Source organism: Hylobates moloch, unplaced genomic scaffold (genome assembly GCF_009828535.3).
Source record: "Hylobates moloch isolate HMO894 unplaced genomic scaffold, HMol_V3 SCAFFOLD_9, whole genome shotgun sequence".
NCBI classification, from domain to species: domain Eukaryota; kingdom Metazoa; phylum Chordata; class Mammalia; order Primates; family Hylobatidae; genus Hylobates; species Hylobates moloch.
The window spans coordinates 43,781,078-43,805,629 of NW_026652284.1; the positions used below are offsets into that span (position 1 = coordinate 43,781,078).

Here is a 24,552-nt window from a genome sequence, read left to right on the forward strand (position 1 = left end):
AAAAAGAAAAGAAAAAAAGAAAAGAAAAGAAAAGGGATGATAACCGTACCAATTTCACACACTTGTTATGAGGATTGGTTGAATATGATCTTGACGAGTGTTTAGAAGAACGAATGACATACCATATACACTCAATAAATGTTCCCTGCATTATATTTATTATACATTTCCCAGAAGTGATCTTATTCCTATGTTTACATTTATGTTAATGTATAAAGTCTGCTTGATAAACTAAAGTCAGGGACATTATGTTCCACATATTATAACAGTGATTTTTTAAAAAATAACCTTTCAAAGTTAAATAAAACAAACACGTCAGTTTAGGGGTCAGGCTGATTTGGGTCCCATTTACTTAGTAGTTAAGTGAGCATAATATTTATTATCCCCAAGCATCTGTTTCCTTATCAATAACAAGAATATCAATATTACACCTTTTAAGGAATTGACTACCTAACAGAGGACAAATATTTAATAAAGGATTGCTACTTTTACTGTATTTTCTGTGAAAGGTAATTATTGCCTGATACAAAAGTAAAACAGGTAGTTAACTGTGCTGGCATCAATGTAAAACTCTTCCAACTAAGAAAGAAACTTAGCTGGGCACAGTGTTTCATGCCTGTAATCCCAACACTTTGGGCAATATATGAAGACCTTATCCTTACAAAAAATAAAAAAATTAGCCCGGCACAGTGGTGTACACCTGTGGTCCCAGCTACCCAGGAGGCTGAGGCAGGAGGATTGCCTGAGCCCAGAAGGTCAGAGGTTACAGTGATCCATGATTGTGCCACTGCACTCCAGGCAACAGAGCAAGAACCTGTCTATTTAAAAAAGGGAAATCATTAAGACCAGTTTCCTGAAATTTATTATAGAGATAGAAATAGATTAGTGACTGCCCAGGACAAGTGGAAGAGAGTAGTGAGCGCTAAAGGATACAGAATTTCTTTTCGTATAATAAAAATGTTCTAAAATTGATTGTGGTGATGATTGCACAACTCTGTGAACATACTAAAAATTACTGAATTGTATACTTTGAGTGAGTTATACAATGTGTGAATTATATCTCAATAAAACTATTATTCGACTGGGCGTGGTGGCTCACATCTGTAATCTCAACACTATGGGAGGCCAAGACAGGTGAATCACTTGAGTCCAGGGGTTCAAGACCAGCCTGGGCAACATGGTGAGACTTTGTCTCTACTAAAAATACAAAAATTAGCCAGGCATGGTTGCACGTGCCTGTGGTCTCAGCTACTTGGGAGGCTGAGATAGGAGGATTGCTTGAACATGGAAGGCGGAAGCTGCAGTGAGCCGAGAGTGTGCCACTGCACTCCAGCGTGGGTGACAGGGTGAGACTCTGTCTCAAAACAAAATTAAAAGTAAAAATAAAGCTGTTATTATAAAAGACAATAAAATGATCACATACAGTATGAATCTATTTATATGACATTACAGAAAACACAAAACAATGGGGACAGACAACAGGTCAGTAGTTGCCAGGCATTGGGCTGGGGGTGGCACAAGAAAGTTTTTTTTTGGAGGGAGGGTGACAGAACTTTTCTGTATTCTCACTATGAAAATAATTCAATGAATCTGCACATGTACTAAAATTCATAGAGCTATATAGCAAAATTTTAAAGTTGATTTAAAAAACAAAGTTTTCTTAAAATCGTCTATTTTCATTTTAATTTTTTCCAAAGAAAAAAATTGCTTACTAATGTTTAAAAGTTTTTGTTGTTGTTGTTGTTGTTGTTTGTGAGACAAGGTCTCACTGTTACCCAGGCTGGAGTGCAGTGGCGCGATCTCGACTCACTGCAGCCTTCACTTCTCAGGCTCAAGCAATCCTCCCACCTCAGCCTCCTGAGTAGCTTGGAATACAGGCCCATGCCACCACTCTTGGCTAATTTTTTAAATTTCCTATAGAGATGAGGTCTCACTATGTTGCCTAGGATGATCTCAAACTTCTGCGCTCAAGTAATCTTCCTGCCTCGGCCTACCGAAGTGCTAGGATTACAGGTGTGAGCAACTGCGCCTGACCTTAAAAGTTATTCTGATGGCTAAGAGTGCTTACATCCCATTACTAAAGATTCTGAAATATTTTAGATACATATGAAGTAGTAGTAGTAGGTTTTCCGTTAAAATGGAGGAGAAATTAAGGTAGAAAAGGCAAATTTGAACAGTAAGACAGAACTGTTACTAGACTCTGGGGGTCTTGTGCCGTCAATCCCTCCAAACCACCATGTGCAAAGTCGGAGGTGTGCTCAGCGTCAGAATGCTCCCTCCTGATCTCAAGTCTTGGTAAAACTTCCAGAAGCATGTAGCTTATTATTATAGGAGGAGGGAAGTACCTTTTAAGGTACAACAGAGAAAGCTTTACTGTTCTTAATCTAAACTCTGAATTGTCATTTATATGGCATGATAGGAGTCACATGAATCAAAGTTCTAATGTACTGTTGCTTGATTTTCAGCTCCTTATCAGGAGAAATTAGGTCAAGACTGTAATGCGATCAATCAGAAGATACCTGTGGACGTTGAAACTGCATAAAGCCAGCGTTCGGGTGAGTAACATGGTTCTCCAGCTCATTCCATTGCAGTTATTTCCTCATCATTTAAATGAAGTTTAGGCCGGGTGCGGTGGCTCATGCCTGTAATCCCAGCACTTTGGGAGACCAAGGCAGGCGGATCACCTAAGGTCAGGAGTTTGAGATCAACCTGGCCAACATGGCAAAACCCCGTCTCTACTAAAAATACAAAAATTAGCTGGGAGTGATGGCAGGCACCTGTAGTCCCAGCAACTCAGGAGGCTGAGGTAAGGAGAATCGCTTGAACCCGGAGGGCAGAGGTTGCGGTGAGCCGAGATCATGCCACTGCACTCCAACCTGGTTGACAGAGCGAGGCTCTGTCTCTAAATAAATAAATAAATAAAGGTGAGGAGCTTGGGAGGAATGCCTCTCTTACTAAATTAGGTATGGTTTTTATTCTATGTTTCTTTTTTTAAATTTTTTTATTATACTTTAATTTCTAAGATACATGTGCCGAACATGCAGGTTTGTTACATAGGTATACACGAGCCATGGTGGTTTGCTGTACCCACCATCCCACCATCTACATTAGGTATTTCTCCTAAAGCCATCTCTCCTTTAGGCCTCCGAACCCCCGACAGGCCCCGGTGTGTGATGTTCCCCTTCCTGTGTCCATGTGTTCTCATTGTTCAGCTCCCAGTTATGAGTAACAACATGCAGTGTTTGGTTTTCTGTTCTTATGTTAGTTTGCTGAGAATGATGGTTTCCAGCTTCATCCATGTCCCTGCTATTCTGTTTCTTTATTTATAAACTTGCTTTTGTTTCTTTGTTTGATGTTGTTGTTTCTTTTTCTTTTTTTTTTCAGAGATGAGAGTCTTGCTCTGTTACCCAGGCTGGAGTGCAGTGGCATAATCATAGCTCACTGCAGCCTCCAACTCCTGGACTCAAGGGACCCTCTCGCTTCAGCCTCCAGAGCAGCTAGGATGACAGGGGCATGCCACCACGTCTAGCTAAAACTTGTTTTTTTTTTTTAATTGCTTTACCCCTCACGAGATGCTTAAGGATAAGCTAATGATAAAAGAAAAGGTGTTCTCTTTGCTGTTTGTCATAACATTTTGAGAAGAATGAAAGTGCACCTGGTATGTACACCAAATTTCCACTTCCCCACAGGACTAGTGATGATGCATGAGTGAATCTACCAAAACATGCCAGGGGTACCACGAGTGGGGAGTGGGCAGGGATCCTCCAAAATCAAGAAAAGGCTCAGGGTAGTACAGTTTAATCCAAAACAACAGCCAAAACTGGGAAGAAAATTAGACTCTTCAAGGAACTCCCAGGTACATTATCTCAGTTAATCCTTACAACAACTGGATGAGATACCAAACAAAAATCTGTTATTACTGTCTTACATATTAGAAAAATGAGGCCTGAAGAGCTTAAGGAACTTCATCTAATGTCCCAAGACTGTTATTTGACAAAGCATTGACTAGAAGCCAATTCCTTTAAAAAAAAAAAGAAAAAATTGTAAAGATGAGGTCTCACTATGATGCCCAGGCTGGTCTTGAATTCCTGGCCTCAAGTGATCCTCCTGCCTTGGCCTCCCCAAGTGCTGTGACTACAGGTGTGAGCCACCACACCCAACCCAGAAACCAATTCCCAACTCTCAGTTTGTGACTAAGACATCATGCTGCTCCTCAGACACCCCAAAGTTCACAACATGGAATATTTCTCATTAGCTACTACAGTGTTACTAATCCATACCTATATTCTTCACCAAGATTAGTAAGGAATCCAGCCAAGTTATTTCCCCATCTCTTCCTACTTTATTTCCAACTGAGGGACTCACTTGTTCACTTGGAAACTGTTCTGCTCTGGTCAGTCTCCTTAGTCCAATATTCCCTCCATTCCCAGGATTCACTCTTTGTTCAAATCCTCTGTAGCATCCAGCAGTTGCTAACAGAGACAAGCAGTTAAAACGCAGAGATGCCAAGCATCAGGAACTGTGGCTGGAGGAAATTAAACTTGAAGTTTTGGGGCTGGCTGCAGTGGCTCACGTCTGTAATCCCAGCACTTTGGGAGGCTGAAGCAGGTGGGAAGATCGCTTGAGCCCAGGAGGTCAAGACCAGCCTGGGCAACATAGTGAGATCCCCAACTATACAAAAAATTTTAGGCTTGGCACTGTGGCTCACGCCTGCAATCCCAGAACTTCGGGAGGCTGAAGCATGTGGGCGGATCACTTGAGCACAGGAGATTGAAATCAGCCTGGGCAACATGGCAAAACTCCATCTGTACAAAAAATACAAAAATTAGCCAGGCAGGCCACGCGTGGTGGCTTATGCCTGTAATCCCAGAACTTTGGGAGGCTGAGGCGGGTGGATCACCTGAGATCGGGAGTTTGAGACCAGCCTGGCCAACATGGCAAAACCCCGTCTCTACTAAAAATACAAAAAAATTAGCTGGGTATGGTGGCAGGCGCCTGTAATCCTAGCTACTCAGGAGGCTGAAGCAGGAGAATCGCTTGAACCCACAAGGCAGAGGTTGCAGTGAGCCAAGACAGTGCCAATGCACTCCAGCCTGGGCAACAGAATGAGACTCTGTCAAAAAAAAAAAAAAAAAATTAGCCAGGTGTAGTGGCACATGCCTGTAGTCTCAGCTACTTGGGAGGCTAAGGTTGGAGGATCACTGGAGCCCAGGAGGTTGAGGCTGCAGTGAGCCAAGATTGAGCCACTGCACTTCAGTTTGGGTGACAGAGCGACCATTGTCTCAAAAAAAAAAAAATTCAAAAAGTTAATCTGGCACAGTGGCATGAACCTCTAGTCCCAGCTACTCAGGAGGCTGAGGAGGGAGGATCACTTAAGCCCAGGAGGTAGAGGCTGCAGGAGCCATGAACATGCCACTGCACTCCAGCCTCGGCAACAGAGCAAGACCCTGTCTAAAATAATAAAAAGTAAAAAATAAAAAAAAAAATAAGCTGGGGGTGTTGGGGGATGCAGACAGGCAGTGACAGGCAAACTACAGGCTCAGCATGTTCTCTTGGGGTATGGTTATTCCCTGCATGGCCCAGACTTCACTTGTGACTTTTTCACAGAAAGATGGGTCCCTTAGTGGGTCCCACAGAAAGATGAACCCACAGATGGGTCCAGTGCCTGTGCATGTTCTTCATATCTTGTGTGACACAAAAATTTATACTCTAAGCCAGGTGCAGTGGCACATGCCTCTAGTCCCAGCTACTCGAGAAGCTGAGGTAGGAGGATCACTTCAGCCCAGGATCTCAGGACCATAGTGTGTGAGTGATAATCGTGCCTGTGAATGGCCAGTGCACTCTAGCCTGGGCAACGTAGTGAGACCTTGCTTCTAAAAAACAAAACAAAACAAAACAACAAAAATAAAAGGAAATTTTTCTTTAAAAAATTATACTCCTGGTTTTTTTAAACATTTTAACTTTCTGAGTATATCTGGAACAGTTTTGCTGTTGAGAACTCATGGCTTTGACTGCAAGTCATATGCATGCATATTCATGAGTAGTGAGTATCCAAGAAGTGTTTTCTGAATGATGCATAAGTGAAGCATGACTTCATGGATTAACAAATGCCACAAGTCAATTATGCCTCACTCTGTCACCCCCAACAAAAATAAATATCAAAACTACATGAAACAGAAGTTGAAATAACAGTCAGTAACAAAGGTGCTGTGTTCCTTAACATCAGAAAAATGAGTCCTTATTTTACTGAAGAATAGCATCACTGAATTCACAAACCCAGTCAGTACGTTCAAATGCCTATGCACAGACTGGCACTGTGTCATATAACAGGATGTTTGATTACATGTGGGTCAGTGGAAACCACCCTTATCACACCCACATATTTGCATTTATAAATTTACTTGGCTGTGCAGAAAAACCAGCTATATATGGCTTGTGCCAACTAATTTTACTAATTAATGGATGAATAAAAAGGTATTTAAATAAGGCTCAGATCAAACTCATGTGTGAGAATTTTAGCAACTGAATCGCCGGGGTAAAACAGGATGAGGTCTTGCTCTCCAGTTGAATTCCAAGTAAATTCCACACACACAGAGATGCCGGTGGTAGCCAAACCCACAGCTTGAAAATCTGTTTATTTGCCAAACCAAATGGCTTTGTACTGCTTTTCAATTCCCTACACTTTATTGTTTAGACGCCTACACTGGAAACTAAATAAAAACTAGAAGTAGAATGGCAGATGCCTTTCAGGGGAGTACTGCTTGGGGGAGGGTCAATATCATTCTGCTTTTTGATCATGGGGGTGGTTACACAAGGCTTTGCATTCAGCTGGATTCTTCTGTTTTCTGCACTTTTCTATGTAAGTGTTATACTTAAATTTTAAACACACACACACACACACACACACACACTCCTGCACTGGGAAAACTTTTTTAAAAATTCCCTTGAATCCTGTTAGAAAGAACTCTGTCAGAAATATTCTTTCTTTGGCAAGGCACAATGGCTCATGCTCATAATCCCAGGACTTTGGGATCCCGAGATGGGAGGATCATTTGAGCCTAGGAGTTCAAGGCTGCAATGAACTATGATGGTATCACTGCACTCCATCTTGGGTGACACAGCAAGACCCTGCCTCAAAAAAAAACAGAAAGATACTTTCTTATTATGTAATTTGGAGTCAATCAGTGCATGGCTAGAAATATTAATATAACCGTATCATCAAATCAGGAAGCAGCTTTTAGAGCCATCTAATGCAACTTTTTATTTATTTATTTATTTTGAGATGGAGTCTTGCTCTGTCGCCCAGGCAGGAGTCCAACGGCGTGGTCTCGGCTCAACACAACCTCCGCCTCCTGGGTTCAAGTGATTCTCCTGCCTCAGCGGCCTGAGTGGCTGGGACTACAGGTGTGTGCCACCACACCCGGCTAATTTTTGTATTTTTAGAAGAGATGGGGTTTCACTATGTTGACTAGGCTGGTCTTGAACTCCTGACCTGGTGATCCGTCAGCCTCGGCCTCCTAAAATGCTGGGATTACAGGAGTGAGCCACTGCGCCTGGCCTTAATGCAACCTTTTCTAAAAGGTCTTATAAGAATCTCTTAGCTTTTGCTGACAAACGTTTAATGCTGGAGAATGACCCTTCTCCAGGACCCACGCAGGCAGCTTTGATGGTTAGAAGTTTCTCCTTACTTTGTAATCCACAGTCTCTGCCTTTGTAAATTTCTCCATTATCATTCCCTCTCCCACATCACAGCCATTTCAATATACTGTCAGCCAGCAATCCATGTGGCCATGTATTAAATGACAAAGATTAAAGATCCTGTCCTCTCTCTGCCAAAAAAGTGAACACCTGTCTGCTTGGTAGGTAAATACCCAGCCAGAAGAAGAGCAATTTATCAAACTTAATGAAATATCCTCAAGGACACCTCTGTCTATTTGTACACATTTCTGCTCATCAAGAAACTTTTTTTCATTCTTTAAAGTTGTGGTAAAATAAACACAATATAAAATTTACATCGTAACTATTTTAAGTATATAACTCAGTGGCATTAAGTACATTCATATTCTTGTATAACCATCACACCATCCATCTCCAGAACTCTTTTAATCTTGCAAAACTGAAACTCTGTACCCATTAAGCAGTAACTTCCCATTCCCTCCCCCATCAAGCCCCTGGAAGACACCATTCTATTTTCTGTCTCTATGAATTTGACTATTTGAGGAACTTCACATTAGTGGACTCATACAGTATTTGTCTTTTTGTGTCTGGCTTATTTCACTTAGCATGATGTCCTCAAGTTTTGTCCTTGTTGTACCATGTGTCAGCATTTCCTTTTTTTTTTTTTTTTTTGAGACGGAGTTTCGCTCTTGTTGTCCTGGCTGGAGTGCAGTGGCGGGATCTCAGCTAACTGCAACCTCTGCCTGCCGGGTTCAAGTGATTCTTCTGCCTCAGCCTCCCAGGTAGCTGGGATTACAGGCACGTGCCACCATGTTCGACTAATTTTGTATTTTTAGTAGAGATGGGGTTTCTCCATGTTGGTCAGGCTGGTGCCAAACTGCCGACCTCAGGTGATCCGCCCACCTTGGCCTCCCAAAGTGCTGGGATTACAAGCATGAGCCACTGCACCCAGCCAGCATTTCCTTTTTTTAAAGGCTGAATAACATTCCATTGTATGGCTGGGCACGGTGGTTCATGCCTGCAATCCCAGCACTTTGGGAGGCCGCGGCACATAGATTGCTTGAGCCCAGGAGTTCAAGATTAGCCTGGACAACATGGCAAAACCTTATCTCTACAAATAATACAAAAAACTAGCCAGGCATGGTGGCATGCACCTGTAGTCTCAGCTACTCAAGAGGCTGAGGTGGGAGGATCACCTGAGCCCAGGAAGTCAAGTCTATAGTGAGCTGTAATGGTGCCACCACACTCTAGCTCGGGTGACAGAGTAAAACTCTGTTTCAAAAAAAAAAAAAAAAAAATTCCAATGTACGTATAAACCACATTTTGTTTCATCCATTGATGAACATGAGTTACTTATAATTCTTGGCTATTGTGAATAATGCTACTATGAACACAAGTGTACAAGTATCTCTGAAACCCCACATTCAGTTCTTTGGGGTATATACCCAGAAGTAGCATTGCTGCATCACATGGCAATTCTATGTTTAATTTTTTGAGGAGCTACGATGTGATTTTCCATCATAGCTGTAGCATTTTACACTCCCATCAACAATGCACAGGATTCCAATTTCTCCACATCCTTGGCACCACTTGTTATTTTCTGATTTTTGTTGTTGTGTTCTTTTTTAACATGACATGATTTCATCATGATTTCTCATTTTTTATAGTAGCCATCCTAAACAACTTTCTTTTTATTATTGTTATTATTATTTTACAGACAGGCTGTCGCTCTGTCACCCAGGATGGAGTGTGGTGGTGTAATCATTGCTCACTGCAGCCTCAATCTCCTGGGCTCAAGGAATCCTCCTGCCTCAGTCTCCTGAGTAGTTGAGACTATAGGCTTACATCACTGCACTCTGAGTAATTTTCATTTGTTTTTATTTATTCTTATTTTTTTTTCTATAGAGACAGGTTCTCAATTTATTGCCCAGGCTGGCCTTGAACTCCTGGCTTCAAGCAATCCACCTGTCTCAGGCTCCCAAAGTGCTGGGATTATAGGCGTGAGCCACTTCACCCAGCTAAGCAACTTGCTTTTGATAACAATACCAATGACTACCATTTAGCTATGTGCTTCACTTGTGGCTAGTTTGGAATCCACTGTAACCTAGAACACTCACAACAAACATGAGGACTCTGAGGCTATCAAGGCCAGCACCTTGCCAGCAGCAGCCCACAGTCAGGAAGGGAGAGACCTGGGATTTCAGCCCCCACATGAAATAATTCGACACCCTGTGCTCTACCGCCCTGCCCTGCCTTACTTTTGACCATTCAGAGTGATTTCTGGGCACTCATTTGGGTGCCAGGGATCTCCTGAGCAAGTCGCCCACCCACAACCCTAGCAAAGTCATTGATCAGCATTCTGGTTTGTGAACAATCCAGAGAGAACAGAGCACAACAAACGCCTCTAGGATAGAAACCTCCCACTTACTTATGTTGGTATTTCCCCAAACCACCCACTATCATGACATACAGCACTCGATAAATATACATGGGCTGGGTGCAGTGGCTCATGCCTGTAATCCCAGCACAGCACAGCACTTTGGGAGGCGAGGTGGGTGGATCCCTTGAGCTTAGGAATTTGAGACCAGGCTGGCCAACATGGCCAAACCCCATTTCTACAAAAAATAAGCCAGGCATAGTGGAACACACCTGTAGTCCCAGCTACTTGGAGGCTGAAGTGGGAAGATGGCTTGAGCCCAGGAGGTCAAGGGTGCAGTAAGCTACGACTGTACCACTGTACTCCAGCCTGGGATTACAGCCTGGTCTCAAACTCCTGAGCTCAAATTATCCTCCTGCCTTGGCCTCCCAAAAAACAAACAAATTAGGCAGGCCTGGCGGCAGGGCCTGTAATCTTAGCTACCCAGGACTGAAGTGACAGGATGGCTTGGGCCCAGGAGGTGGTGGCTGCAGTGAGCCGAGATAGCACCACTGCACTTCAGCCTGGGCGACAGAGTGAGACCCCATCTCAAAACATACAAATAAACGAATAAATAAATAAATAAATACACATGAGGGAAAATTTTTGTTATGTACATTGGGCATCTATCAAATTTGAAACAATACAAAAAGCCAATGTGGTTCTGAAAGACAAAAATCAACTGCTATGGTGCCGCATTTCATTATACTAACAACCATAAGCTCCATATTAAAATTTTGCTTAAAACCAGGGATTCGGCCAGGCGTGGTGGCCAAATCCCTGGTGAGTGAGATCGCGCCATTGCACTCCAGCCTGGATGACAGAGTGAGACTCTGTCTCAAAAACAAAACAAAACAAAAAACCAAGGATTGTGCCCATTACTGTATCTGTCACTCTCCAGGTCACTTAGGGGAGGTGTCAAGTACCTACTTGCAGATGACAATTACAAGCTTAAGCCTATTGCTGTCATAGATAACAGAAATAAATGTTACTTTCCAGCTTCAAATTAATCTCTAGAGAAGTAGCCTTGAGTCATTCAACTCTCCACCTACTCAAAGCATTAAGTCAGTGTTCAACGTGTCTTCACTCTTGGCTATGTCATAAATGCCATATTGTAAAAGAGCGTAGGCAAGAAGTTGCCTGTGATGGACAAAAAAATTAGCTTCATACTAAAAGGCTCCAGTGATTCCCCTTCGTTGATGCCACGAAGTCCAACATTTAGTATTAGGGCCAAGCACCCTCCAAGCCTCCCTGTGGAGCCTCCCACTGCCTCTCTGGAACAAGCTCCGGTAATGTGGAATGACCCCTGCATAGTCAGGCTGTCCTTTCTCAGGAAAGCCCCTTCTTCCAGGGTGTGTGGCCCACTCCCTTCAGGATTTCCACCAACACAGCAGGTTTGTACCCCAACTCCTAACACTGTGCAGGACTCCCAGTAGCTACCCAGGAAAAGTTTGCTAAACTGAATACTGAACATAGCAGTGGAAGATTCTTTAAGAAAATATTCTATTTACAACATTTACAGCGCATCAGCTCTCCTGAGACAGGACTCTTAGAATTATATCCATCAAGTGTCCTTCAAACCACTCTAGCTCCAAAGTTCCCTGTCTGCTTCCACCTGCCCTCTGCAGTCCTACTGGCTTCATTCCATTGCTCCTTATATCCTGCCGTTTTAAAATCATATAAGGAGCCAGGCGCAATGACTTATGCCTATAATCCCCGGATTTTGGGAGGCTGAGGCGGCCGGATAACTTGAGGCCAGAAGTTCGAGACCAGCCTGGCCAACACAGCAAAACCCCGTCTGTACTAAAAATACAAAAAGTAGCTGGGCATGGTGGTGTGTGCCTGTAATCCCAGCTACTCAGGAGGCTGAAGCACAGGAATCACTTGAACCCGGGAGGTGGAGGTTGCAGTGAGCCGAGATCATACCATCACACTCCAGCCTGGGTGACAGAGAAAGACTTTGTCTCAGAAAAAAAAAAAAAAAAAAAAATATATATATATATATATAGTTATATTTATATATGGGATTTATGTATATATTTATATGTGGGATTTATATATATATTTATATATATATGGGATGCTCATTCTTTTAAATATAAAGACGTACAGAAGTAAAAACAGCACTCAACTGTCACCCAGAAATAATCACTATTAAGATCTTAGTATAAAAATTGTTTGAAATGCAGAGTTTATAGATGATGTGTCCATATATGAATATTTTATTTCAGAAATGGTATCATGTCATCTACTAGTTTGTGTTCAGCTCTTTTGTTATTGTTTGTTTGTTTGAGACAGGGTCTCACCAGGTTGCACAGGCTGATTTCGAACTCCTGAGCTCAAGCAATCCTCCTGCCTCACGCTCCCAGAGTGCTGGGATTACAGGCAAGAGCCACTGCGCCTGGCGGCCTGGCCGTGTTCAATTTTTGAAAAAAAAAATTTTCATATTAGTAACTGTAATTGAATGTTTTATCTTTTAAGATATTTACAAAGTATCCCATTATATGAACGTAACTTAATTTGTGTTTGTTTAATAAACCTGCCTATTGGACTGCCCACATCTGTACATTGGAAGGGGGGATGAAAAAATGTTGATTAATGGATACAAACATACTGTTTGATAGAAGAAATAAGACCTCGTAGGGTGACTAGAGTTCACAGTTAACTATTGTGCATTTCAAAACAGCTAGAAAAATTCAAAAGATTCTAGTATTTAAAAAGAAAACAAATATTTAAGGTGATGGCTATCTCAAATACTGATTTAATCTTTACAAATTATATGAATGTATTAAATTATCACATGTGCCCTGAAACTATGTATATCTATTATACATCAGAACAAACAAACAAACAAACGCTGATGGAGTTGGCCAATCCTACCTCAGAGAAGCTGCTCCAGGCCACATTCCCCTGCAAGTTAAGGGGAGGGGCTCATCCACCAGATTGTATTTCCTTTTTCTATTTTGTTTTGCCTGCAGATAGAAGTGTATTTGAGCACAAGGTAAAATGTTTCTTGCTATGGGTTGTGGTCAAATAAGTGTGACAGGCTGGGAGTATGGCTCATGCCTGTAATCCCAGCACTTTGGGAGGCCGAGGCGGGCAGATCACCTGAGGTCAGGTGTTCGAGACCAGGCTGACCAACATGGTGAAACTCTGTCTCTACTAAAAATACAAAAATTAGCCGGGCGTGGTGGCGCATGTCTGTAATCCCAGCTACTCGGGAGGCTGAGGCAGCAGAATCGCTTGAACCTGGGAGGTGGGGGTTGCAGTGAGTGGAGATTGCATCACTGTACTCCAGCCTGGGCCACAGAGTGAGACTCCATCTCAAAAAATAAAAAATAAAAAAAAATAAAAAGAAGATGTTTGACAGCCACTGTTCTATCCCAAGAATTTAAGAAGGAATTTAACAATTTTTAAAATAGTCCTGAATTATTATAGTTAGTATTTAAAAATTATTACGTAGCCTGAACATTAAAAGATTTCGAAACATCTACCCAAGAGTTTCATAACAGTTTCCATGATGGGGAATTTCAAAATGTACATTTTTCCATTGCTGAAAAAGTCAGGCATGGCCAGGGTGGGCTTCGCAAAGCAAGCTCTGCCCTTAAGACTCCAGACTCCTCCTCTCTCCCACCCCCGCCCCATCCCTCACTTAAGGGCAAACCAAAAATGCAGAGGGCAGCAGAGGGTAGAAAGAACCCCGAGGAAAACGCAGCATTGGGTGGTAAGGAAGGTGGGGCTGCAGGCAAATGACCCAGGGGCCTGGGGAGGAGGAAGTATCACTTCCTTGCCTGCCTCCTCTGGGGCCTTCTCTCTCCAGCATCGGGCTACAGTTCTGCTCTCCGTGACACAGCTTCCCCCTGGAAAGCAGAAGTGGTCCTCCCTCTCCAGAGAGCCTCTCTGAGACAAGCTTCTCCATTCCCCTCACCTCCGTGGGGGTTAACATTTACAGGAAGAGTAGGGGCACCCAGAGACCCAAACACCAAGAAGACGTCATTGCTTCAGTGGGAGGCAGAATGAATACACACCCATCTCTCCAGTCTCACTGTACCAGCACCCAAGGGTAGGCCCAAAGACCACCCGAAGACCTCCCCACCAGATGTTTCACCAATGGAGGGAGGAAAGCAGGGACTGGAAAGGCTTCCAACCGGTATGGTCTGGTGTCAATAAAGAAGAGTGAGCAAGATTTCAGATGCTCACAGAAAGGTGTGGGCAGGCAGGCAATATGTAACTTTGCCTGAAGCATGGACTGTAGAAAGGAAATGAGACCAACTAAAAAACTATCTGAGCTATGAAGACTTCTTCCCAGTGTTCTACAACCCAAAAGCAGAGCCTCAACCATCAAGAAACAGCCACTGAAATGGATTCTTTGAATGTATCCCGATTCATGCAGTTCTACAGGATGTCATTTAAGTAGCAGCATTCTGAACACTGAGCACTTGCAATAATGAGATTAACTGACAATCTCTTCCCATACACGGTCAGCTCATGCCAATTCCTGGTTGAAGAAGCCTTTGTAAGATGACAGGGAACGAACTGGGGAGAGCAGAAGAAAGGGTACTGGAAGCCCGAGGGTTAATAAAGCCCAGTGAAAGAGCAATGCCATGGAAGAGTTCTATACCAAGGAAAACTGCATCCCGAGTGTAAGTACAGCTTTTAAGAAATAGCTCTGTGGCAAATAAGGAATGCTGCCAGCTAATTCAGTAATGAGAGAAAATGAAGTACAGAACAGGATGAAGAGGATAAACAACAAAGGCTACTACAGGCCCCTGCTCTTGTCAGCATGGATGAGGCTTTTTAATACATCATCCCGAGTATTTAAACTTGCTCTTCTAAATTACAAGAGAGGGCCGGGCACGGTGGCTCACACCTGTAATCCCAGCATTTTGGGAGGCCGAGGCAGGCTCACCTTAGGTCAGGAGTTCAAGACCAGCCTGGCCAACATGGTGAAACCCCGTCTCTACTAAAAATACAAAAATTAGCCAGGCATGGTGGCGGGCACCTGTAATCACAGCTACTAGGGAGGCTGAGGCAGGAGAATCACTTGAATCCAGGAGATGGAGGTGCAGTGAACTGGGATCACGCCAAAGCACTGCAGCCTGGGTGACAAGAGCAAAAACTCTGTCTCTTCAGTGGGAGGCAGAATAAAATATAAAGAGAGCCCTTCCAACTAACTTAAGCCAAAGATACTCCAGAAAGGCCAGGCGCAGTGGCTCACACCTGTAATCCCAGCACTTTGTGTGGCCGAGGCGGGCGGATCACTTGGGGTCAGGAGTTCAAGACCAGCCTGGCCAACATGGTGAAACCCCATTTCTACAGAAAATACAAAAATTAGCTGGGTGTGGTGGCATATGCTTGTAAGTAATCCCAACTACTCAGGAGGCTGAGGCAGGGAAGATTGCTTGAACCCAGGAGGCAGAGATTGCAGTGAGCTGAGACTGCACCACTGCATTCCAGGCTGGGCAACAGAGTGAACCTCCATCTCAAAAAAGAAAAAAAAAAAAAAAAAAAACAACAACAAATATCTCAAAAGCTCCAAGTCTTTAAACTGACAAAATTTCTAATCCCTCCATTGGCAGATTTCCATACTATTTTCTACACATGGGTATCTCCCCGGAAAGGGAACTTATTCAAAATAAATTTTAGAAATGATAATGGAGTGAACTCAAAGTTTCACAATTTAAGTATCAGGAAACCAGGCAGCTGTAAGAAATCTTTCAGTATTTCTGACTGGAAAAAAAGCCCAACAACTTCCTCTTCCATGTTCTTCTCTTCATTATCAGCCTTAAAAGATGGGAGGCAATGTATATCTATACTGTTGGCCTAGAACAGTGCCTTGCACACAGCAGGTGCTCAAAATGAGCAGGTGTTTTAATGTGCGTCCTATGAGCTCTGTCTCCTTAATTTATATTTTCATTTGAATGATGCTCTCACTGATAAAACAACCCGGAGGCTCGTAAAGTTTACAGGGAGACACTCCCAGCAGAGGTGGGGGAAAGTCCTTTTGCAAAGTATTACTCAGGTACTTCTGTATTAACCAATAAGCAACTGATTGCCCCCAAGACAGCCAGTAGAGCTGCTCGGACAGCAGCCAGTATAGGTGTCATCTTAGCAGTTACTAGGGACCACCCTTTCCCACCCCCAAGCAAGAAGCAGTGCTAAAAAGCACAGAAATTCATTTCTAGAAGACAGCTGTAAGTGCCCAGCTTGATGGTGCATCTGCTATGTCCTGAGCAGTTAGCCACTTAGTTCAGACAATTACCAAGTGATAAAAGAAAATTAACTCATGATTTCACTTTTAAAATGTTTGTTAAATGAACTATTTATTTGCTTTTAAGCACAGATGGTCTGCAACTTAATGATTTTTCAACTTTACGATGGTGCAAAAGCATTAGGCATTCAGTAAAAACTGTACTTCAAGTACCCACACAACCATTTCATTTTTCACTTTTAATACAGTATTCAATAAATTACATGAGCTATTCAACACTTTATTATAAAATAGGCTTTGTGTGAGATGATTTTGCCCAACGGTAGGCTAATGTGAGTGTTTCGACCATGTTTAAGCTAGATTAGGCTAATCTATGATGTTTAGTAGGTTAAGTGTATTACATGCATCTTCTACTTTCAGTATTTTCAACTTACGATTGGGTTTATTGGGACACAGCCTCATCATAAGTTGAGAGGCATTTGTAATTGAGCACACACTACAAGTCCAAAGGTGGACAAGTAGAAAGAGCCAAAAAACATACCAACTACTCCTAATGGTACCACTTAACCAAGCCCATGACCTCAGACAACCCCCTGAATCTTTTTCTGTATCTGTTCCTCTCCATCCTATAGGAGCCACAAGAGGTTCAAATGAAATTAGAGTTCAGGAAGACTTCAGAGCCCTGAACAAATGAAAGGTGCTAACACCTTCACCATCATCGCTAGGAAGAGCCAGAAAAGGTCTGAGGCTGTCTCTGCTGTCAATGTGACACTGATCAATGTCCTGACTAATGATTGTGGTGGCCTTTCAATGTTAACACTCATCCATGCATCACTGAGATCATCGGTAGGAGTGAACTTATAACAATGTTCCCTGCTGTGGGCATGTATACATGGTGTCCTTATTTATAAAGTTAGTATGGGTTTGTACATGAATAATATGATTTAATTTTGTTAAGTTACAACTCCATATAGTCATGTGAACCAACTGCAATCTCAGATGTTTTTGGTGGTTTATTTCTAAAAACAAATACTACAGATAGAAGTGAAAGGCTTTCAAAGTCACTGAACAGTGCTGGGCCACTTTTCTGCTAAAAGAAAGCTATTGGAGGGGCGGGGCAGGGGCGGGATTACAAAGTTTCCACCTACCGTTGTAACACCAATGACTCTAAAATAATGTAGGTCTTCTGGATTGGGCCAACTACCTTTGCAGGAAACATCTTAGCCATCCCACATCAGGACCTCTCTTCCAGTAATAAGTAGAGAAGAGTGGTGCTGAGTGGAGATTCTCATTTAGAACACTAAATGTGGGTAACTCAGTGCTGGGTAACTTTACAGTCAACAAAGCCTCTCAAATCCCCATTTTAGAAACCGTAACAGAAAGGGCCAGTAGGCTTCAAACACCTTAGGGACCAGCTCTATTTCTTCATCTCCCTATGTCCTCAGTTTTGCATAGGGCAAGCTCACAGGAGGCCTTCATTTCTTCTTCCAAGTAATCTTGAACTGAGCACCTACTATGTACCAGGCACAGGGGCTATCATTTTGGACAAGACAGATGAAGCAGTTTTCATGGAGCTTCCACTGTAATGGTGAATACAGACTATCAACCTGCAGACAAATCAATATAACTCTGGCTGCTGCTATAAAGGAAATGTTGGCTGAATAAATGGCCCAAGTGGCTTATCCCAAATCACACCATATTAAATGATGGAAGACGCCAAAACTCAAATTTCCTGGTTCCTATTTTCTCTCCCCTTACGTCTGCTGCCCTCTATCCTTCACTCAGCAAAAGGGCCACACATTTACATCCAAAGAGGCCCACTCACCAAAGGCTCTATGATCCAATGAAATTTATTCAGGCCTCAAAGCGCTTACCTGCTTACCTCCGAATGAGAATGGAGGGACTAACTGGATGCCACCCTTTCCCAACAAAGCTTACTCTTCCAGAGAAGGGCTTAGTAAGGCCTGGGCTCTTGCAGTGCCTATTCCCCAGGGCATGGCTTTAGGTGTTGGCTGTACAGAGAAAACATACCTGTAGCCCACCAGTTTATTGGCTAGTTCTTTAGGGAAAGTCAGACTACTGGGCCCTGCTTTGGGACAGCAAATCCCTCATGTATTTATTAAGCAGATTTACTAATAAGGTCAGATGGCTAAATCAGACACGGTAGTCTTAGGTTCAACATCACCAAGCTGCAAAGAACCAAGAAGCCTCGTTTATATGAATAGAATTCGCTGCAATAAATAACAGTAACATCGTTTATGAAATGCTTGGTATGTGCTAGGGGCTTTGTGTGTACTAAACAGCCCCTGAGGTATATATGCTCTCTCAAAGATGAAGAAACCCAAACAGGGAATTTCAATAATCGGTCCCCTAAATATTCAGCCAGAAAAGTGCAAGGCCTAGATTCTGAGCTGGTGAAGAAGGGCGAATTTGGGATAATTAACACACACGGATATACAAACAAATGAAGACACAACCGCTAATCCGCACGACAGGCAGGGTGTTGGAAAGTTACGAATGCACCGCAAGCAAAAGATGCCACCATGGACCCAGAGAATGCAAGAAAGTGGGAACTGACTCTTAGGCCCTTCCCCCAAGGCGAAGGAAAGGCAACCCCTGAATTCTTAAAATAACTCTCGCTTCCTCTCAGCCAGCAAAAGGACCGGGCTGCTCCTCGGCAGGCCGAGAGGCGCCGCAGCGGGAGGGTGAACTCCAGCCTCCGCCGCAGCCCCTCGACGTCACGCTCCTGCCCGGGGCCACCAGGAAGGGCAACTGTCCTCGGGCCTCGAGAGGGCGCCGGCCGAGCCCCGTCTCCCACTTCCAGGGGACCCAGGGTCCAGAGGGGAGATCAGACTGCACAATCCGAGGAGTCCTCTCCAGTATCCCCGCCGCGCGCCCGCTCCGCAAGGGCAGGGGCTTCCCCACTGTGCGCGAGGAGCGGCCGGAGCGGGGACAGCAGCTGGCCCTCGGGCCCTCACCGGGAAGGACCTGCGGTGAGCCCTCCCCCGCGCCCGCACCTCCCACCGCTCCCCTGAGCGGCTCCGCGGCGGACACCTGCGGAGCCTCAGTCCCCGCGCCCTGGCTTCCCCGGGCCCGGTCACCCGCCGGCTGAAGACATCTGAGAGCCTTCGCCGCCGGGGCCCGGAGGCGGTGCGGCCAGGAAGCCGCCTCGGGCCGCGCCGATGCCCCCGGCCCCGAGTCGACCCTGCGACCGGGACTCCGGCTGGTGGCACAGCCGCGGCCCCTGCACCCACTGCCCGCGTGCCCGCGCCCACCCTTGGGCTCGCGCAGAGGACTCACCCGCTCGCGGTGAAAGTTTCGGGGCGGCGGAGCTCCACGGTGACTTGAGTTCAGAGCGGGGGGCGCGACGGGGCGGCCCAGCAGGACCTGCGTAGGGGGAGGCTGCTGGCCGGGAACGCGGGACGCGCGGCGAGAGGCTGCTGGCGCGGAGCCGGGGGTGGCGCGGCCGCCCCGCTTGCCGCGGGCTGGAGACTGCAGCGCGTCTGGCCCGGAGGCGCCACGGCCGGGGAGCGAGCGGCAGCGCGGCCCGGTGCGGCGGGAGAGGAACTGGCTGTCTCTGGGCTCGGCCGAGAGGTCCCAGCTACTTCCTGGTGCTCGGATTTGCATATTGAGCCCGGAGGGCGGGGAAGTGACCGTTTGGTCCCTGCCCAAGGTTTGGGTGTTTGGTGTGGCCGTCGCGCAGGGCTTTGAAGGCATAGAAACCTGGCGACTCAGTCTGCAGCTCCGGGGAGTGGAGCAGCCCGGGCCAGCCTTCTCCTATAGGGACGGACGGAAGGATCTCCGGAGGAGCCTGGGCTTCGCAGGCACATCGACGACACCTCTCGCGTCTCCTTTCCTTTCCTTCTGACCCATCCCCAAGGTATTAGGAAGGGGGTGCTCCCGGGAGCGGAGGAGGTGCGCTCTGATCCCGTCCAACATTAGGAGTTCTCTAGAGAAAGGATGCGATATGCCGAGGTGATGCTCGGGGTCTCTTAAGTTCTTAATAATCATTACAAAGTAAGTTCCTTAAGGGTGTACAGGAGGCTGTTCAGGGCATTGACGGGGGAGGGGATGACGTGGAGTCAAATGGCCCGGCAAGTTCTCCGTTTCTCAAAGCCTTAGTTTCCTCCCAGGACAATGGATGTGAGGATGCCTATCTCGTGTACCTTTCTGTTCAGGGCCCGCACTGCCCGCATGCAGGAATGCTGGCGTTATTTCATTCCTACTACAGCTGCATCCCAGCATGTAGGGCAGTGCTTGCACGTAGCAGCTGGTGCCTAACCAGTGTTTGCTGAAAGAATGTATGACCCCGTGCTCAAGGTCATGTTCGACTCAATAAATGCCACTTACAAGTCCAAGATGTAAGATTAGGCTCGGGCACCGTGGATACCCACTTCTTCTAAGCCAGATTCTGTTCTCTGGGATCCCAGCATTGCAGTACCTTGAAGAATTTACAAGGAAACAAATTGGACACTGTGGGAGACTTGGTCTTTGCATTAATAGCAAACATTTACAGAGGGCGTGATGGGCCAGACACTGCCCAAAGCACTTCCTTTCTCTCATTAACAATGTTCTGAAGAGGCTGGCTCCAGCTACGGAGCAATAAGTCAAAGCAGCTGCCTTGTGACACAATCTGATACAGCAGTTATTTGTTACTAGGAAAGGAGTACTAAAGTTTGCATACTAATTCCTTAAAAGAAAAAAAGAAAGGTGGTTTATACCTGTGATGTTTACTGGTATGTAGTTGTTAGTTTACTGCTGAACAGAAGGGGTGGGTTACCCATGGGAAGGTGTGTGATTGAAACCTATCAAGAATCCTATGGAGAAAAATAGAAAAATGAAAAAAAAAAAATGAAACAAAAACAAAGAATCCTATGGAATAATTCACTACCTGAGGGCCTATTGCCTAGACTTTTCTTAAGAATGACCTCTCAAATATATTAACCCTACATTAAAGTATCTGCTGCTACTAATGAATCCTTGAGATCCTGACTAAACGTGTGGCAAATAAGAATAGGATTCAAAACGTTTGGTATTGGTTAATCTATCAGAAATACCTGTCAGTGTTTTTGGTAAAATATCTCTCAGGGTAAGGAACAAAGCATCATCAGGCTGACCTGAGCTTGCACCCAACTCCCCAACTCCCTAACTCCTCACAGAAGTGTCCTCACTAAGTTCATCTCTTAATTCTTATTTGGAAAAAAACAATACGATGCTAATTTCCACTTCGTAGGCTGCATTTATACTTGCTGAATAGTTCATTCAATCATTCTCCATATCTGTCTTTCCTTCTTAATGTCCCATGAAAGTTCTATTTCTCAGGAAAGTTTTATTTAAAGCTCCTATAGATAGGCAACTTTTTAAAGTATCTGTAGCATGTATGGTGTGCAACATTCTTTTAAACTAGATCTAGGTACTTTTTAGCATTGTTTGCCCATGTTAGGCTTGTCTCTTCAACTACTGGTAAACTCCTTTTGGGAAGGCACTGCCTTTTATATTTATCTATTTCCCATTCTACCTCCCAGAAATTATGTTGGGTGCTTTAAAATACTTCATTGGTATTGATTGATTGGTTAATTGACTGATTGACTGATTTATCTCACCAGTTTTCTCTAAATTGAGCACAGAAGGCAGTGATCAGAGGCAGGGTGCAAATCAATAAGGCTCCTTGACAGGGTAGGTGGGCCTTTGAAGAAAGGAAGGAATACGATGGGCAGGGCAAGAGAAGGAAGTATTGTAAATACGTTATGTACAGTGTATCCTCATTTTTGCAAATACCATATTTGTGAACTTATCTACTTGCTAAAATGTATTTGTAACCCCAAAATCAATACTTGAGGTGTTTTCCCAGTCACTCATAGACATGCACATCCCAGAGCAGTAAAAATCTTGAGTTGCCCCAAGCACACCCTCCCAGCTATAGTGGAACAAGGCAATGCTCTGCCTTCTTGTATCCTTTATGCTGTCCATTTAGTTTATGCTTTCCACACTTCTGTGCTTTTTGTTGGTGATTTTGCTGTTTAAAATGGCCCCCAAGCGACCTAGTGCAGTGGCTCATGCCTGTAATCCCAGCACTTTGGGAGTCCGAGGTGGGAGGATTGCTTGAGCTCAGGAGTTCAAGACCAGCCTGGGCAATATCGTGAGACACCCCCCCCCCGCCCCAAATAAAAATAAAATAAAATAAAATAAAATAAAAAATGGCCCGAAGCATAGAGCTTGCTGAAGTGCTGTCTGTTGTTGCTAAGCACCAGAGGCTGTGGCATGGCCACTGGAGAACCGTCCTGCAGGCAGGAGCTACTGTGCTATTGGCTGTGAACTCAATGTAATGAATCAGCCATATATTAAATAAGGTGTCCATTAAACAGAAACACACACCATGTAAGGTTATGTATTAATCATAATGTAATGAAAATGTTGTGTCCAGAGACTCACAGGAACCTAAGAAGCAGTGGCTCGGTATTCGCTAATTCAGTGTTCACAGTCACTATAGAACATAACCACCACAAATAATGGGACGCAGCATACAAGAGCATCCCATCATCCATTGTGGGAAAATGAAATATCTGACCTCTAGGAACTTCTTCATTAGCACCGCCATCATCATCTCACGCGTGGTCATGGTGCTTAAGGCCAGGATTGGTCATGCTGCTCACCTGTTCATGTTGGTCCACCAAATCATCTGTGCTGCAACCCATCCCACTGCCACTGTGTGGGCTGCCCCTGCTGCCTCTTCTAGTATTCTCCCATCCAACTCTTGCCAACTTGGCCACAGACCTAACTACCAAGTAGCAAATAATACAGAGTAGTGGTGCTCAACCCTGGCGGCACATTAGAATCACCTGAGCTGCTAAAATATCTCCATGCCCAGGCCCTACCTAGACCAGTTAAATCAAAGTCTTTGGGGGATGGTGAGGGGAACCCCAATTATCAGAGACTGAAAACCTTGCCAGGTGGTTCCAATGAGCAGCCAAGTTTGGGAACCACTGGTGGAGTATGCTCCGCCCTCCCCTAGCCTGGAGCTCACCTCTCTGAACAATGTCCACCTTCCTCAAGCCCTCACACCCCCGCCCCCCCCCCCCCCCCCCCCCCCGTCCTCTGTCTTTAAGAGAGTAGCATGTGGCCAGGGGCAGTGGCTCACACCTGTAATCCCAGCACTTTGGGAGACTGACTTGGGTGGATCACCTGAGGTCAGGAGTTTGAGACCAGCCTGGCCAACATGATGAAACTCTGTCTCTACTAAAAATACAAAAATTAGCCTGGCATGGTGGCTCACACCTGCAGTCCCGGTTACTCGGGAGGCTGAGGCAAGAGAATTGCTTGAACCCAGGAGGTGGAGGTTGCAGTAAGCCGAGATCACGCCAGTGTACTTCAGCCTGAGCAACAGAGTGAGACTCGGTCTCAAAAAAAAAAACAAAAAAAAAAACGTAGCAGCATGGATATATGCCTATGTGTGGTAAAGTGGTAAGGACTGAGAATATTAAACCTGTATTACTGGGGAAAATGGGTGACTTTAGCACAAGTGATTATAGATACAAGGAATTAATAAAGAAAAACAGAAAAATTGCTAAGAATTATTTTAGGCTACAAAAAAATTTTAACAACTGTATGAAATATTATTTATACATAAATTGCCACAAGGCAAATTTTTTTTTAAATACTCATCCAATATTAACAGATATTACAGGCCGGGCGCGGTGGCTCACGCCTGTAATCCCAGCACTTTGGGAGGCCAAGGCGGGTGGATCACAAGGTCAGGAGATCGAGACCATCCTGGCTAACACAGTGAAACCCCATCTCTACTAAAAAAAAAAAAAAAAAATTAGCCGGGCATGGTGGCGGGCGCCTGTAGTCCCAGCTACTCGGGAGGCTGAGGCAGGAGAATGGTGTGAACCTGGGAGGCGGAGCTTGCAGTGAGCAGAGATCTTGCCACTGCACTCCAGCCTGGGAGACAGAGCGAGACTCCGTCTCAAAAAAAACAAAAAACAACAGATATTACATGGAGAAAGTATTTATGATCAAGTAGGTTTGGCAACTTTTTGAGCTGAACCCAGTCTCACAAAGCTCCTTGTAGCACAGTGATGTCACTGTTAATCTCCATGAAGGGGCTAAGTGCATTTTTGTCCCAACTCGTATACCCAGGTGATGGATTTGCTGAAAGCTGCCCCTGGGACCAGCTATCAAGCAGAAGACACAGCTGTTGATGTGAATAGAGACCTCTCAGAGCCACCAAGCTGGCCGTTGTTTCATC

The 24,552-nt window shown here is 44.7% G+C and overlaps 1 protein-coding gene across 4 annotated transcripts in view; it reads right to left on the reverse strand.

The window, feature by feature from the left end:
- LYN (LYN proto-oncogene, Src family tyrosine kinase) overlaps window positions 1-24,552 on the reverse strand; it is a 158,340-nt gene that overhangs the window by 120,430 nt on the left and 13,358 nt on the right. For 2 of the 4 annotated variants that reach the window (XM_032759749.2, XM_032759750.2), the window contains exon 1: window positions 19,605-19,887. Coding sequence is in view for 2 of the 4 variants with exons in the window: in XM_058443634.1 (XP_058299617.1) it covers window positions 19,605-20,021 (417 nt within the window). In the remaining 2 variants the exon portion in view is untranslated. Of the gene's footprint in view, window positions 1-19,604; window positions 20,571-20,654; window positions 20,746-21,025; window positions 21,122-21,907; window positions 21,991-24,552 lie in introns of those variants that run through there. The other 2 variants (XM_058443634.1, XM_058443635.1) reach the window with 2 other exon arrangements.